Source organism: Urocitellus parryii, chromosome 7 (genome assembly GCF_045843805.1).
Source record: "Urocitellus parryii isolate mUroPar1 chromosome 7, mUroPar1.hap1, whole genome shotgun sequence".
Lineage (NCBI taxonomy): Eukaryota > Metazoa > Chordata > Mammalia > Rodentia > Sciuridae > Urocitellus > Urocitellus parryii.
The window spans coordinates 118,945,548-118,962,563 of NC_135537.1; the positions used below are offsets into that span (position 1 = coordinate 118,945,548).

A 17,016-nucleotide genomic window follows, 5' to 3' on the forward strand; every position below is an offset into this window, starting at 1 on the left:
GGCTATAGGGACCCAATGATCCTCCAGGAGTTAAGGGTGCAGGCTGGCCATCCTAGCCCTATGATGTCACTTTTGCTGCCTGACCTTCATCTGTGTCAGTACCTCCTTGGAGTATCGTTGAGGGGTTCAGAGTGTGTATGTGTGTGTGAAATAGAGACGCATGAGCATGGAGTCAATGCCCTGTGACCAGGGGTAATGACATTTTATTATATAAACATGTGAAGACATGGAGCTCAGAGTCTGCTGTGAGGCCCACACTCTCCCTACTGCTCTTCCACTGAACATGGTACCAGGAAATGGTACCTGCTACCACTCCATGGCCTGCTAGGACCATGGAAGTGGCTGTGTTGGGGGACACTCAGGACTACCATGTGGAAGATGAGCAGAAATGTGCATAGTCAGCTCTCTGTCACTGTAACAAATAGCTGAGATAAACAATTTATAAACAGGAAAGGTTTATTTTGGCTCACATTTTCAGAGGGTCCAGTCCATGGTTGGTTGGCCTTATTGATTTGGAGCCTGTGGTGAGGCAGCACATCGCGGCAGGTGTGCAAGGTAGAACAAAACTGCTCACTTCTGGCCAGAAAGCAAGAGAGGAAGAGGAAGGGGCTGGAGTCCCACACCCCTCTCAAGGGCACATCCACGATGACCTAAACACTTCTCTCTAGTCCCCATCTCTTAAGGTTCCACCTCCCAACAGTGCCACTCTGGGGAACAAGTCTGGAATGCACGGGCCTTTGGGGGACATTCTAGAGCCAGACGAAAAGCAGTGTACATCAGGTGGCCTTGCCAGAACCATCCGACTTTTAACCCAGAAACCACATACTTTTCTATTTTCAAGAGTAAATCTTTTTTTTCCTCTAGAACAGTAGGAAAAAAATGGAAACAACCAGTTTAGACCAAGAAGAACTCACTTTCAAAAGACTGTTTGATGAAAATGAGGGGGAAAAAAGCCTTTAGGCTGAGGACTGAAGACACAAATAGAGTTGTCTGTTGGTGACATGATTGTTTCCCCAGCATGAGGCTCCTGACCATGGGCAGCAATATTAAAATGTGTCATGGAAGATAAGCTGTTCAACCTTGGTAACAAAACAAGAATGGAGAAATGTAGAGACGCAGATGAAAATGGGTGAAGAAATTTTTAATAAAATCAGGATCAAGAGAAAGTCATTTGTACAATTCATCCCCCTCACTCACGGCTGGCCAGGTCAGGGGCCCCCAGGTTGCAATCAGGCTGACCTTCAGACAATCACTGTGTGTCTCGGGGACATCTCAGGGTGATGCTGAGCAAGGTTAAGCCCCAAAGGTGAGGGGAGCCCTGCAGGTGTGGTCCGAGATGTCCCAAGATGGGGGAAATGTGAACACCGCAGGCTCCCTCCAGTAGTCCAGGCCTCACTCCTGCAGGAGCTTGTGCTTGACCGTGGAGCTCTCGGAGCAGAGGTGGACGAAGAGGGTGCCAGCAGCAGTACGGGCCCTCAGTTCCTGCAGCTCATAATCATGGGCCCATTCAATGTTGCCCCATTTCTGGATCTGAGAGGAGGACAAGACAAGCGCTGGGTAAATGGCTAGACCTGTAGCCTGCTGACCTGAGCTACATTTCAATCCCATCTCTGGGCTGAAGGCAGCAGGCTCTGATCTTACCAAAACAAGTGGATGCATGGAGTAACACCCAGTAAGCCAGGTGTGGTGGTGCACACCTGTATCCCAACTACTCTGGAGGCTTAGGCAGGAAGATCACAAGATCAAGGCTATTGTGGGCGACTTAGAGTGAGACTCTATTGCAAAATAAAATGAATAAAGGGGTGGGGAGATAGCTCAGTGGCAGAGTGCTCCTTAGTTTAGTCCCCAGTACGGAGAAAAAAGAACACCCAGGTGGCCAGGGCAGGCCCTGTTCTCTCTGGGGTGTGGGTGGTCTGGGAGTAGTATATCCAGTCCTAGGGCCAGTGGCTAAACCAGACCACACAGGTCCCGCAGAGGCAGCCTGACCTGTGTGCTATCCCTTATCCCACACTTCCTACTAGGAGGTTTATGTGAGGTGGCCTGCCAACTGTCATCCTGAAACCCCCCCTACTTCTTTTGGTCTGGGATGCTGGAGATTAAACCCAGGCCCAAGGCCTCATGCATGCTAGGCAAGCACTCAAACTGTCATCTCCTATGAGCTGTGTTGCCATGCAGGGCTGCAAGTATCCTCTCCATGTGGGTGGCATAAATAAATCAAGCAAGGCCACATGAGGCCTCAGTTCTGACTCCTGGGGAGTTACTATACCGCAGAGGTCTCTGCTCTGTACAAGTTCTCCAGGACTCTGAAAAGAGGGAGGAAACTCTGGGCATACTGGGGCTGTCCAGACATCAATGTGACTCCAATCTGAGCCTGCTGGCTCCTTCCCAGCAGAATCTGCCACTCAACGCAAGCTATCTGCATTTCTGGCTATCCAATCGCAATTTGCACAATTATAATATAGTAGCTGAAGGGGATTTTTACCTTCAATTTATACCATCAAATCCATAATCCTAGTTATGCAGGATTGCAAAATTTAGGACGATAGGCTGGCATGGGTCCCATGGTCAAAAGCAGAGCCCAGACAGGAAACCAGGTTTTTGGCTCCCCAGCAACCCCACAACCCTTACAGGTCACCCCTTTCCCATGAAATTGGTTCTGACAGCTAGAGAATGGGTAGGCTTTTCTGCTAAACAGAAATGGCTTTGTCTCTGGCATTTATCCGAGCAGAAGACTAAACATTCCAAAAAAGGTTTTCATCACACACTAGGAACCAACTCATAATAGCAATTAACCTGAGGTTTGAGGAATAACATCATCAGGAACAAAACGACTACAAGGACCACATAATTTTCAGTTAAAAAATGCATACAACAGTACAGCAAAACCTTAATTCTGAGCCCATTAAATGAAAACTCGTGTACAAACAGTGGCTACCCCGCCCCCCAAGCTCCTTTGTTGGTCAGATGAAATGTCAAGGTGTAATTGCTTCTCTGACTTAAGAGCACAAGCAGGTCCTCAGTCATTTCCACAGGGCCTGCTCTGCAGGGCATATAAGGCCTATGAACTCTCAGGCACAGAGTGAGAGCTGAGGCCTTGGTCCTACAGTCACTCAGTCCTGGGTTCAAATCCCAACTAGAACATTTGCCAGAGGTATGACCTAGTGCCTCAGTTTCCCCATATATAGAATGAGAAAAGCACAGCCAAGCACAGCCTTCACCTAATCAGACTAATGAGAAGGGGATGTGAGGGGAATGCTGAGCATTTTTCATATTTTTTCCTTGTGGTGTAGGGGATGGAACCCAGGGCCTTGAGCATGGTAAGCAAGTGCTCTACCACTGAGCCATAAACCCAGCCCCAATAATACTTTTATTGGTCCTTAGTTTTGATTTCTGTATGTACATAAAAATAATAAAGCCAAGGTTTACATAAAAATATTTCAGATGCCTGTAATGCCAGCTACTCAGGAGGCTGAGGCAAGAGGATTGCAGTTTAAGGCCAGTCTGGGAAACTTAGCGAGACCTTATCTCAAAAAAAAAAAAGAAGAGGAAGAAGCAGGTTGGGAATGTAGCTCAGTAGGAAAGCATCCATGGATTCAATCCCCTCTACTATAGAAAAAAAAAATTCAGATAGGTTGGCCACACCCCACATAGGTTGGTGTGTAATAGGAAGGGGTGAGATGGGGACTCAAGATGTGGCACCTCACCTGGTATTCCTCCTCTAGGCGTGACAGCAGCACAGCCTGCTCCACAGTCAGGTGTAGGTCAATCAGACCCAAGGTCAGCACCATGGACTTGAGTTGGGCCACTACAAACTCAATCCCTGCAGGGACACAAACCACATCAGGATACAAAACAGGGCAGTTGCTATAGCCTAATTCCTCGTGAGTCCCTGCACCTCTTATAAGAACAGGAGTAAACGGGGCAAAGGTGCCAGGAGTGGGAGATCGACCCAGGGCCCACTGGGGTTTAGCCCATTCTTCTGGCCCTCCTCGAGGTGACCCACCTCTGCTCGTCCCTGGGTGGGAACATAACCTGATCCTTGCTAGTCAGTATATTCCCCCAAACTCCTACCCGATGACTTGTTTCACAGATGGTCGGGCCAAGGAGATGAGAACTTGAGGCTTCTGTTGGAAAATAGAAACCCTACTTTCTGCTGGAAGGGTGTGAGCCTGCAGCTGAGCTAACAGGGTGGCATCACTTGTATCACACCTGCCCTCAGGCCCATGGAACCTCAGTGCATACCTTGTAAGGCCCACATGTTGTAAGATGCCAGGTGGCTGGTGAGCACCTCCCGAGTCTGTGCAGGGATGCTAGGTCCCATTATGCTGGTGGAGGAGCCAATCTTCACACCATATCTGAAAGGAAAAGGCTGCAACATGTCTCTGGCATGCTGTGTCCCAAAAGCAGCCCAGTTTTTCACTGGAAGCAAACTACTGAGTATGTATATACCCCTTCAGGGCATGTGGTCAAGGGGCTAGTCTTAAGGACTCTGGAAGCAACTTCCCCTATGTGGCCTCCTGGCCTAATTTTCTAACCCTCAAAAGCAAAGAAAAGCAAGCAAGAAACTACCCTAAATGAAGGTGCATTGCTGATTCCTGTGAACAGGAGCTCAGTTAGGTGCAGGGGCCTGAAACACTAACTCAATTGCCTGGAATCTTCATCAAATGTGTAGGTAACCTGTTCTTTAAATCTTTTAAAAAAAACTTTTGCACATTTGAGGCCATAAAAGATTTCTTTTAAATAGCATTTTCCTTAAAATAATGTTTGTATATGTCCTGTATCACTCAATTATTTTTTACATTTATTAAGACTCTACAGTATTCAAGGCTTTGGTTTTCATCTGTGATTTCGGAGTCATGAACTGACTTCAAGAGAAGAGGCATGTTCAGGAATAATCAACAACAGGCTGGGGTGTGGTTCAATAGTAGAGGCAGCACCTAGCATGCATGAGGCTCTGGGGTCCAGAAAACACACACACCCACACACACACCATAAATATATAGAACATAGGAAAAACATACATAATGGAGTAAAAATAATTTTTGTAATTCTTTCATATATCACTGGATTTTTTCTATTGTTTAAAAAAATATCCTTACAAAATTTCTAATAATACAGACTGAATGTAGGAAAAAGGCTAGATTTTTCTGGGAACTATTAAAGATTGGATATTTCAACTGTCACAAACACTTGATGATTCTGTACTACTGCAAAGATCTCCAGGCACCTCAATTAGTGTTATTCTAAAATGGCACTGTATTGTCACATTTCTTTTAACATAACTGCTACATTTTATCTGCTCCTATAGAATTCCAGTTCTGCCTTTCCCTTTAAAACCTATTGTGAGCATACAGGAAACATGTAGCAGATGAATGTGACAGACTGGTGGAATGGGACAGACTGCCGAACCTCATCAAAAAAATACAAGATACTATGGATAAGGCCGTGCCGTGGACACCAGCCCTTCCACATTTCTCTTGAAATGAAATGGAATTTATTTTGCCACCACATCAATATCTATTCAATTTTGCACTCAAAAGAGTCTTCCTGTCAAGGAAAAATATTGGGTATCATCAATTCCAAATCCATAGGATGTTACCTATAATTTTGTAGAAAACTACCCTGATTTTTCTCCATGTGTATACATAATCTTACAAACAAACTGTTTAGTATAGTATATATACATAAATGTATAGTAATCGCATTTACTGTGTGCCCTGCAGGATGCTAAGCACTACCTTTATCACTGACTCTTCCCGACACCTTGAGGTAGGAAAGATTGGCCCCATTTACAAACAAGGAAATTGAAGATCAGAGAGATCAACTCACTAGTCCAAAGTCAAATGGCTAACAGTGGCAGAGCTGGGATTCAAACCAACACTGTTGGTCTGACATGTGGAGGAAGGGGGCCTGGGGTCTTTGGTACCTCCTAAGGACCCAGAGTTGCCCCTATGAGATACAATATGCTCTGTAATAGGTGCTCAGTGCATGGTGACTGACATGAATTTGAGGAACATATTTTTCCAAGGGGACCCTATCCCCAGACATCTAATGGGAGCTGACTTCTAAGGCACTCTGAACTCAGAAAGCTGGCTAGCTAAGGGCACTGGGTACATGTGACACCTGCCAGCATGCTGCCCAAACCAGGCCCACTCAATGTTCTCTGTGGGGCTGTGCATCTTACCTTTTCTCGGCCCATTCTATGATTGGATCCCACTCATTCTTTTGAAGTTCCACTAATGTCTCTGGCTCTTCCACTCTGTAGCTAATTCATTGTAAAAAATCACTTAATAAAAAAGTACAATTCCAACATTCAGTGACAGAAAAGGAAGAACACAGGGCAACAGCAAAACCATTTCCACCACCAATCCAGTGCCCCAAGTCTTGTCCCCTAAAGCCGTGGTTCTCCATGTGTGGCCCTAGGGCCAGCAGCATCGGCCTTCCCTGGGTACTTGTAAGCAAACCACATTCTCAGGCCACTTCCCATATCTACTGAAATCAGACCTTTGGGGTAGGGCCCAACATTTTAAAAAACCTTCTAGGGCATCCTAATTTAAGTTTGAGTTTGTGAACCACCGTCCTAAATACTCCCCAATATTTTGACAGGTCCAAGTTTGCAGTACCACATTAGTGTTAATGGAAAACAGATGCAACCTAATAATTGCAACCTGGGATCCAGAGCCACTGGATATGAACACTATGCCAGCAACTCAATAATAGCATCCCTGCCTTCCCACTTCCAAGACACCGTGCTCTTGGCCACAGGACCACAGGAGCCCACCCACCTCTTGGCATGGAGGCTTGACCAGAGAAAACCAACCTAGAAGCCAGGCTGTGCCACTTGTTTAAACCAAGAGATGCAGAGATGAGTCAGTTGAGGGGAGCTGAGCTGCAAAGCCTCATGGGACAGGAACCTCAGGGGGCACTATGGAAAGTCACATTCTCATGTAAGCAGAGGGAAGCAAAGAGGTCATGAGTGTGTGGAGGAGCTGGGCTGCTTGCTAGGAGGTGCAGATGAGTGGAGGGACTTTCCTGCTTCTACCCAACCCACAACCAGCAGGGAGGAGATGGCAGGAGCTCTGGCTTCTAGGATCCTCAAGCTGTTTCCCTGGTGGTTTGATATTCCTTCATTTCTGTCAGGACTCCTGTACAGTTTTCAAGAATATCCCTTTTGGGGAGGACTGAAGATTACATCCCTAGCACCCCACACACACTTTTTTTTTTTTTTTTGGTACTGCAGAATGAATCCAGAGGCACTGACCACTGAGCCATATCCCCAGCCCTTTTTGTTTTATTTAGAGACAAGGTCTCATGAGTTACTTAGGGCCTCACTAAGGTGCTGAGGCTGGCTTTAAACTTGTAATTCTCCTGCCTCAGCCTCTCAAGCCTCTAGGATTACAGGCATGCACCACCATGCCAGCCATATCTATCCCTTTTTATTTTTAATTTTGAGACAGGGTCTTGCTAAGTTGCTGAGGCTGGCCTCAAATTAAGTGATCCGCCTGCCTCAGCCTCCCAAGTCATTGGGATTACAGGTGTGTGCCACTACACCTGGCAAGAAATGCTTTTTTTCCCTGAGCTAAGTTGAATGTGTTCTGCTTCCTGCACAATTAGCCAAAGAACATAGACTCAAATGGAGAATTGAGAACTAGAGGAGTTTAGATCCGACTATCACCATCTGTAATGATAGGGAAGCCAACCCAAGAATGTGCTAGTGGGCACAAGTCAGGGTCAGAGACCCTGGTGGGGGCTGGCAAGCGAGCTATGCTGCTGGACCCTATAAGAGTTACATGCACCTCCTCCCTGCCAACCCCAACCCAAGGAACACTCCATGTTCTAGTAGCCTGAGAAGTCTTCCTCCTAAGGATCTGCAGAGCAGCTGGGGGCCAGTCAAATAAGCTGGAACAGGAACCTGTCCACCTTGTGAGGATACAGGAAAGGGCCTGCCTCTTCTACCAAGAACTCTCTGGGCAAATGAGTCAAAACAGCCCAGGGGACTTGCATGGCCCAAGGGGACTGCTCATCTAAATGTGAATTACCAGAGGGTGTCAGTGTCCAGAAACTTCACAGCTGCCTGGATCAGCTGATCCTTGTTGCGTTGGGTTGGGTTGTCCAAGGATGTGTTGCACAATGTGGTCTGAATCAAAAGCAGAAAGTGCCCCATCACCACCTGCCAGTCCCAGACAAAAGCTCTGCTCTCCTGAGGACACTCCATCTGATGCAGCAGAGTGAGAACCAAAGTGTTCTGAACCCCAAGTGTTTTCAGAGGCCTGGCAGCAGCATATTCACAGAGAGCATCCAAGAGCCAGGACCCATGCTTAAAGCTATGTGTGTGCTCAAAGGGACTCATGGGACTCTCATAGCCCTGGATTAGAGAACGTCTCCAAGGTCTCCTGCTCTTTATTGCCAGGTTCTGCTATGTTTAACTTCATCCTCACAATAACAATTTGGAGCAGGTACTATTATACCCAGTTTAAAGATGTGAAAACTGAGGCAAAGAGAGGTGAAATACATCCTCAGATACAAAATAAATAAGACATGTAAGCAATCAGGAAACTCAAAGCCTTTACCAGATGGCTCCCATAACACCTTAGAAAGAAAAAAAAATTATCCAAACGGGGATCAAGATTATTATGCCAGGTTTGCCTTACCAACAATAGGTTTCTTAAGTTACTCAAACTATTTGTTTGTAGCCCTAACACCCTCATTTCATCAGACAGCCAGAGAGCAGGTGCTAACTCAGAGGGCTGTGATGTTGCAGGGAAGCCCCCTGGGTTTGTATGTCAAGCAAACAATGACCACGATGAGAACAACTAACTCATATTGACTGAGTGCCTGCCCTACTTCAGGGACCATGCTAAGTGTTTTCTATGTGTTATCTCATCACAATCGAGCCCTCAACTCTGGGGTGGGTTCTTTTATCACTCATCTTTTACAGATGGGGGACATGGTGCCCACGGTCACAATATGGGGGCTACAGAGGCTGAACCTAATGAGTCTGGCAGACCCTGTTCCCTCCTCTGCCACCCTTGTGCCTCAGTGAGCCATCTCTACACAGAGTCTTCCTCGTCTTACCTACCTGCCTTGGTGGTTCCTGCACCCAACCAATATTTTTTGGTACCATCTAAACTTCCTGTTGGAGCTCGTGAATAAAAGAGACATGGCCCCTGCAGACGTGCTGCAGAAGAGAGAGACAATAAACATGCAAACATAAAGCAGATCATTACACACTAAGTGCTGATGAAACAAATGGCCAGCTGCTGTAATAAATGACCAGCTGCTAGAATCAAAAATAAGAGAGCTGGACAGTCAGCAAAGGTGACATCTGTCCTGAACAGAGGAGGAACAGGCCACCTAGCATGGTGTTCCAAGCAGAGGGAACCACAGTTGCCCAGGCCAGATAGAGAAAGAGGTTGGCCTATTCAATGACTGAGAGAAGGTGATTGTGGCTGCAGCCCAGGCCCACAGAGGCCTATCCCCAGGGACATGTCACAATTTGAAAGGGGGTCTAAATTTTGCCAGGTAGTCTGGAAGCCCCTCACAGGTGTCAGGTGTAAGCTGGTGCTGTGAACTTGTTACCAGGTGCATGGTGTAGAACTTGATGGTATCCTGCTGGGAGTCCCATTCGGTGGCCACTGCGATAGCCAAGGCCTCATTGGGGACCGTAAAGAGCTTGGCTTGGGGAGTTTTCAGCTTCCTGTGGTCCAGATTTATCTCAAAGCCACCTTGAAAGATCAAATAAAACACTCTCAGGGATTGTGAAGTGGAATCGGGTGACCATTCCTATATTTAGCCACTTGAATTGATGCAGACAAAGACAACTCTGAGTCCCTTACAGAAACGTATCTGAGAAAAGTGCGAAGGATAATCTCGCCACTGAACCAGCTGGAGATGAAAAATGTTTCCAACCATTCACAAAAAAAAAAGGAGGCCGTCAAAATTTTAGACACTTACCTTCACCCTGTGTGATGCTGACATTCTGATAAAACCTCTTCCTTTCTGTAAGAAAGATTTTTTAGAAAGGCATTTAAAATAACGTCAAGTGGGCTCACAGGGCTATAAGACCAGCTTGCACCATTACTGTTAATGCTGATTGATTGCCTTGATTTTCATATCACCATTCAAGGTCTGCCCTACTCTGCAGTGTAATCAACGACTTCTGATTAAAGCTGGGGGGAGGGAAGCATCTGCTCTCTAGAGATGAGGAAGGACTGGGACATGCTGGTCATGCCTCTGCCAGTTTCCCAGCCCAAGGGCAAGTCTGATCAGGGGCTTCTTGGAGCTGCAGACTGTGTGACCTGACAGATTTCCAACACCTTCTGCTTTAATAACAAGTATGCTCACTACCACCTTCCACCCTTCTGGGACCAGAATAACACAACCAAATCTAAAGTTGGTGTCTAAAGCCAGAGTCTTTCAGCCAAGGCTCTGATGTCTGTAAGAAGGAATAACTGAGAAGCCAGAGTGTGTGCACATGTGTGTGTGTGTGGTACACAGGCAGAAAGTAAAGCTCCCAGGAGCATTTCCCATCTTCCCTCTCCAATTAATTAACCTAATTAACCAGCTTGCTTGTGTATTCAACAGGAACTTTAAACATTTCCTTCAAGAATGGGGAAAGTCTGTGTTCTATGTTTTCTTTATGAAAATTCTGAAAATCCTGGTATGTATGCATACTAGGGGGAAAGGGTAATGGAGAGAGGGCGTGTAGTTTTACTCCAAACATATTATTTTTAGGTTTTCCACATCATATTGGTTATTTGCTTACATCTCATTTATCATTGTTAATCCTTAAATATGGAAAAGACAAAACTGCATTTCCACTGTGACTTACTAGTAAACTTAAGGCCCAAAGTTTTTCCCACAAAACTATGCCCACTATGTGTCAGGTGCTATTCTAGGCACTTGGGATACAATAATGACTAACAGATAAAAATCTTTGTCTTTTTTTTTTTTTTTAAGTTGATCAGATCTGGCTGCCCAGGTGATCTGGCACAATTTACCACTCTCATCTGAAATCATAACACTGATTCTATCACACATTTGACACCAAAATAGGATTCTACCACTGAAGAGTTTTTTAGTTTCCCTATTTTATCTGGTGTCTGGTCTTATTCAAATTGCAGGTTAGACAATGGGTCTGAGGCCTCCTTTCCTGTCTTTGGTCTGTAAAAAGGTATCTAGGCTATGTCCCTTGTGTTTTCTGATGCCCTGGCTGGGCGGTGCTCTGACTCAACACTGGGAAGGATTTTTCCTAAGTAAGCAGGAAGTGCCAGCTGACAGTGCCACATGCCAGTGAGCACATGAACACACTGCCCAGTGCAGGCCTGGGAAATGGGCCTGAGACTGGCACTAGAGGAGTAAACTGGGGCAGAAGTTGACTGAACAGGGCTGAACCTCCAAAAACTGCTAGGGCATCTGAGTTTCACATAGGAGAATTTTTTTTATTTAAAAAAAATATCTATTTTTTAATTGTAGTGTTGGACACAATACCTTTATTTATTTATTTTTATGTGGTGCTTAAGATCAAACCCAGGGCCTCGCATGTGCTAGATGAGCGCTCTACCACTGAGCCACAATCCCAGCCTGAGAGAAGTTTTTTTTAATTCTGATGTGCTGTCCAGCTTTGCTGTTATCTGAATAAGAAAAAACTGGAAGGGAGTAGGATGAATAGAAGGGCAGGGAAGGAAACACCAAAATTGCTCAACATGGGAGAAAACCACACAGTAAAGAGATGGAAGAAGGGCAAAAGGAGCCCAAAGGCTCCTAGTCCTCAGATTTGAAGACAGGCACATGTGTGGTCATGTTTCAGATGGGGTTCTTCTGAAAAAAGAACTGTCATTCAGAGAGGCACACTCCAGTCTTGAAGTATACTTCAGTGAGTACTGATCACAGTCCAGGATATGAGACAGTCCTGGGGATGGGATGTGCCCTTGAGGCTCTTACTGTCTAGTGGAGACACTAAACCAGGCACAATGATGAGAGCACATGGGATGACAGACATACAGACTGAGGAAGGCTGATCTTATCCTGGGCTGCAGAAAGATCTCCAAGCAGTCAGATTTCATCTGTGACCCAAAGAAGAAGCAGGAGTTACCAAAGCTCATTGACTGATTTGTTTGGGGAGGACGTGGGTGGAAACAGTTTCCAAAAATTGAAATAACTTGCATGAAGGTGCAGACCTTCAGAATAGCACAGAGGAGATGATCAGAAGAAGACTGGAGCTGTCCAGCAGAGAATGGTTAGAAATGTCCAGAGAGGGTGGTGGAGGCCAGACTTGTACAGTAAGGAGAACAAAGACAGCCAAGTAAGGAGTTCATACAGGCAAAGATGAATGGAATCTGGACAATTCATCTGGTGGGATTCATGAGACCCAACAACGTCAAAAAGATGGAGACTCTTCACCTAGGCTCTCAAAGGCCATGGGTCACATAAGACAAGCTGGGAGCCTAGGAAGCTTCCAAATACCATTGAATACATGATTAGCCGCCATCAACAGGAATGCTACCTTTAAAGACAAAAGAAACAGCAAAGCTTTGTAGGATCCTACAGAATCAGGATATACATTGAGTATGAAAGGTCCCTTTACAGACATCTGTGGCAAAAACAGACACAGTGCTTTTTCAGAGACAGTTTTGTGCACATACCAAAGAAATTGGTATGTGAAACAATGCTAAATTTAAAAAGATGGCCACAAGAAAATAGGTTAGTTAAGCAGAGAATAACTGTTAAAACTGCCCCTATGAAGAGGGATGAATGGAAGATTAATGTTCTTTTGGGTTCCTCTTTCCTGTGAAGTTGCTGCAATCCATAGAGAGACAAGCAGTCTTCTGTGTCACTTCCCCATACAATCCTCTTATCTTAGTCTTTATGGACCAGTGAGTCATCTTTCTGTGAGTCACAATTTCCAGGATGGCCTTTTCTTCAGAAATATTCAAAGCCTCAGGAACTACAATTCCCACAATGCCCCAAGAAGAGGAAGTGCTGGTCTCAGAACTGTGGCAACATCTTTTATCTTTTAAAACAGTGCCATCTGGTGGGCCTTAAGCCTCAAAGCTGAAATTTTAAATCTAGACATCCCTCCATCTGTAACCCTGGGACAGTTCCAACCAGCTGTTTTCAGGTATCAAAATTCTTCTGTTAAAATATATAAAGAAATCCTTCAACACAATAACAAAAATGTAAAAAAAACCCAATTAAAAATGGCCAAAGGATTTGAATGGATATTTCTTCAAAGAAAATACACAAATGGACAAGTACATGAAAAAATGCTTGATCTCATTAGTTAACAGGGAAATACATATCACAACCACTTCACACTTTTAAGATGGCTATAATCAAAAAGATATGAATAAAAAGCATTGTCAAGGATGTAGAGAAGTTGGAACCCTACTATTGGAGATGTAAAATGGTACAGCCACTTTAGAAAACAGTCTAGCAGGTCCTTAAAAAGTTAAAGGGTTACCATTTTTACCTCCTAATATATTTTAGGTATATACCTATGAGAAATAAAAACTCACACAAAATATTTACACAAATGTTTACAGTAGCATTATCCATAACAAATAAAGGACAGAAATAACCTATATGTCAATAAATGGATGAATGGATGAAAAAAAAAAGTGTTATACCTGTACAACAGAATGTTATTTGTCAATAAAAAAGAATGGAATACTAATACGTGATATGACACAGATAAGCCTTTTTTTAAAGCATGCTAAGTGAAAAAAAGCCAGTTTAAAAAGACTACATTCTATTTTTTATGAAATGTCCAAAACAGGGAGATCTATAAAGGAGGGAACTAAAATAGTGGTTGCCCAGGACTAGGGGAATGAAAGGGGTAAAGGCAGATTTCTTTTGGATGTGATAAAAATGTTCTAAAATTGTGGTAATGGTTGATGCTCCATGAATACACTAAAAACCACTGAATTTATACTAAATGATTGTATTATATGGTGAATGAATTATCTCCATATAGCTGTTAAAATATTCTTCTGACCAAATGTATAAAAGTACCATTTTCCAAATTGCTCTCAATACAGTAGAGGTTGTCAAACTTTTTCTGCAAAGAGCCAGACAATATTCTAGGCTGTGCAGACCATACAATCTCTATTGCAACTTAGCTCTGCCACAATAATGAAAGCTGCCATAAACAAGATGTGAAGGAAACAATGTGGCTGTTCCAGTAAAACTTTTTTTTTTTTTTTTTTTTTTTTTTTTAGTATTCAGCGGACACAACATCTCTGCTTGTATGTGGTGCCGAGGATGGAACCCGGGCCGCACACATGCCAGGTGAGCACGCTACTGCTTGAGCCACATCTCCAGCCCTCCAGTAAAACTTTATTGACAAAAAAGGTGGCAGCCTGGACCTAAAGACCTAGACTACAAATCTCCCTTAATCCACATCACCACCCTATGCAAAAGACAGGGCAGGAATGCCTAAGAAGTGGTAGAGACTCAGAGGCTGTCTTGTCCAATGATAAATAACTTATAAATGGTAGAGGCAAGACTTCCAGCCTTGACATCACTGGGTGTTTGCATGAGCTAGATATGCTGCTTCTCCAGAATATCTCTCCCTCCAGATAGTCACCAGACCTCTGCAAACTGGTACAGATCTGATGGGCCACGAGAGCCTCACAGAGGTCTCCTCCTCCAAGGCCTCAGTGACCCTTGTCTAAACCATCTCTCTTTTTTTTTATTTTTTATTTTTTAATTTTTATTTTTAGTTGTAGATGGACACATTATCTTAATTTATTTTTATGTGGTGCTAAGGATCGAACCCAGTGCCCCACACATACGAGGCAGGCACTTTACCACTGACCTACAGCGCCATTCCTAAATCCTTTCTCTCTTTTTGATGACTTTCAATGGTACAAACATTTCTAAGGTGCCACATTCAAACACTGTGCAAACTTCAGTTTTCATCAGAAAGGACCCACTTGGGTTTAACCTTCCACCAATCCAAAGACATGCAAAAATCTCACAACTGGTAAAGCCTTTGCAGAGCATGAGGCCTGGTTTATGTAACCCTCTCCCTGGGCCTCATGCATATATTCCTATTTTCTTTCACATTGACAACCTACCATGTATCACTTCCAAGATCCTAAACTATAAACTAGGAAGCTTCCAGTACAAAAGAAAAGAAGATGGTAGATCAAGTGCTATCATACTAGAAAATAAGCATCCACTCACCTAAATTAACTCTTTGCTTTTGCCAACTTGGTTTACATCTGACTGTATTCTTTGTAGGTGTGTTGTGCCTCCCTGGGATGCCCTTCCTTTTTCCTTTCCTATTGTTTTTTGTTTGTTTGTTTGTTTTGACATTCACTAAGTTGGTTGTGTAGGCTGGCCTTGAACTCCTGGACTCAAGTGATCTTCCTACCTCAGCCTTTGAAGTAGTTGGGACTAAAGATGCATGCCACCACACCCTTCTTCCTCTTTACTAGCTGTGCTTTGCCCACTTCCAGGTCCTTCACTTAAGGATAGATGAAACCTCAGCTTCCTGCTACATCCAAACTCCTTCCCCATTTGTATGAAGTTATGGAACTAACAGACAGAAGGATCCTCACAGGCCACTACAGCTTCAACTCACTGAAAAAAAAAGGAGGAAGTAGTTACATGCCCAAGATCACAGTACTTCATAAGTTAAACCAGCACCACACCCCCAATTTGTATTCCTGTCACAATGCCAAACTGCCTGTGAAGTTCTGAATTTCCTAAAGCAGGTAATGTTAGGACAAGGTCTCATAACAACCTGCTGTCACTCTGGATATGCTATAGACACCCAACACTCTTCCTCCTTCTCATCACTGAACTGTTACTCATAGAGCAATGCCCAGCTTAAATGCCCTTTCACCCCAGGCCCTTTCTAGACTCTGAACATCCCCAAGACAGGAAGAGGTTCTTCTTTGTGTTCTCACAGCTTCTTTGTACTTTCCTTATCAAGTATATTACAAGTCATTGGGTAATCAGGATAATGTAGCCTTCTGCATTTGCCAGTGAACATCATTCAGGTAGATATCACATCTGTCTTGAAGATCATTGTGCCTCCTGCCCCCAACACAGAAAAACTAATCAAATGGAAGGAGAGTATTACTATTTTTCATTCACTAAAATCAGTCACTCCCTTTCTTACCCTCAAGTCTCTCTCCAGCGGCAATGAAAGAGCCACTACTTTCTTCTAGGCCTTATCACAGTCACAGGTGGACAAAGGAAGCATGGTGTCAACTCCCACTTAAGAGGCTCCAAAGAAAGCAGGGGTTGTGGCAGGGCACTAGTATAGAGGACCTGGAAACTGCAGAGAAAAGTGCATTGGATGGGGTCCATCTGCGCTAGTACAGGCCAGCCTTTGCCCTACACAAAATTCAGAGTCTGCTCCGTGACCTTGGGAGTTCTGACCCAGAGACCAAATTTCCCGAGGGAAAACAAGAAAGACACTTACTTCCCTCATTAAAGAGAGGAAAGCCATAAGCTCCCAGAAAAGCCGCACAGGTCAAATGTCAACAGCTACCTCTGCCCCGACTGCGCTGCAAATCTTCCTTTCCCATCTACAACAGGATTAGATTAGCCTGAATGACCTCGTGGGCCTAAGCCCTGCCTCAGTCACCCCACACTGCCCGGCCGAAGACCTCAGCCCAGTGTAGCCCGGCTGGGCCACTGGCCAAAAGGTAACGTCCTGGCCTCACCTGTCGGGGGAGCGTAGGTCCGGACCGGGGGCTGGGGACTTGGCCCCGGACTCGCTGAGATGATAGGGTCACTCGGGGGCCGGTTCAGGAGGCAGTGCCCACGGCCTCGCAGCCGAAGGCAACTCCTCCACATCGCGCCGCAGGACCTGGGAGGACACGTGCAGCGAAACCAGAAAACGGGAAACAGCGAAAGAATCCCTAAGCCGCAAGCCGCTGGGGCTGTACGGAAATCTTTCACCACGTTCCCAGAGCACTCAGCCTCCCCTGGACGCCGCCATCTTCCATATGACACCTACGGCGCGCCGTCGCGGCCGCGCGCCTCCGGCGCACACCC

The 17,016-nt window shown here is 45.0% G+C and overlaps 1 protein-coding gene across 2 annotated transcripts; it reads right to left on the reverse strand.

Moving 5' to 3' along the window:
- Positions 1-1,140: 1,140 nt before the first annotated feature.
- On the reverse strand, positions 1,141-16,982 carry Atpaf2 (ATP synthase mitochondrial F1 complex assembly factor 2). 2 transcript variants are annotated; one of them, XM_026408710.2, is made up of 8 exons: positions 16,683-16,982; positions 9,955-9,999; positions 9,580-9,725; positions 8,040-8,137; positions 6,185-6,265; positions 4,243-4,355; positions 3,705-3,820; positions 1,141-1,530 (listed from the first exon to the last, which is right to left on the reverse strand). In XM_026408710.2, exons 1-8 carry the CDS (start codon positions 16,813-16,815, stop codon positions 1,393-1,395), a joined length of 870 nt encoding a protein of 289 aa, XP_026264495.2. In that variant the 5' UTR covers positions 16,816-16,982; the 3' UTR covers positions 1,141-1,392. The 2 variants fall into 2 exon arrangements, with proteins under 2 accessions (XP_026264495.2, XP_077656532.1); XM_077800406.1 differs by lacking the exons at positions 9,955-9,999; positions 16,683-16,982 and adding an exon at positions 9,080-9,178 and having other exon boundaries at positions 9,580-9,649.
- Positions 16,983-17,016: the final 34 nt, after the last annotated feature.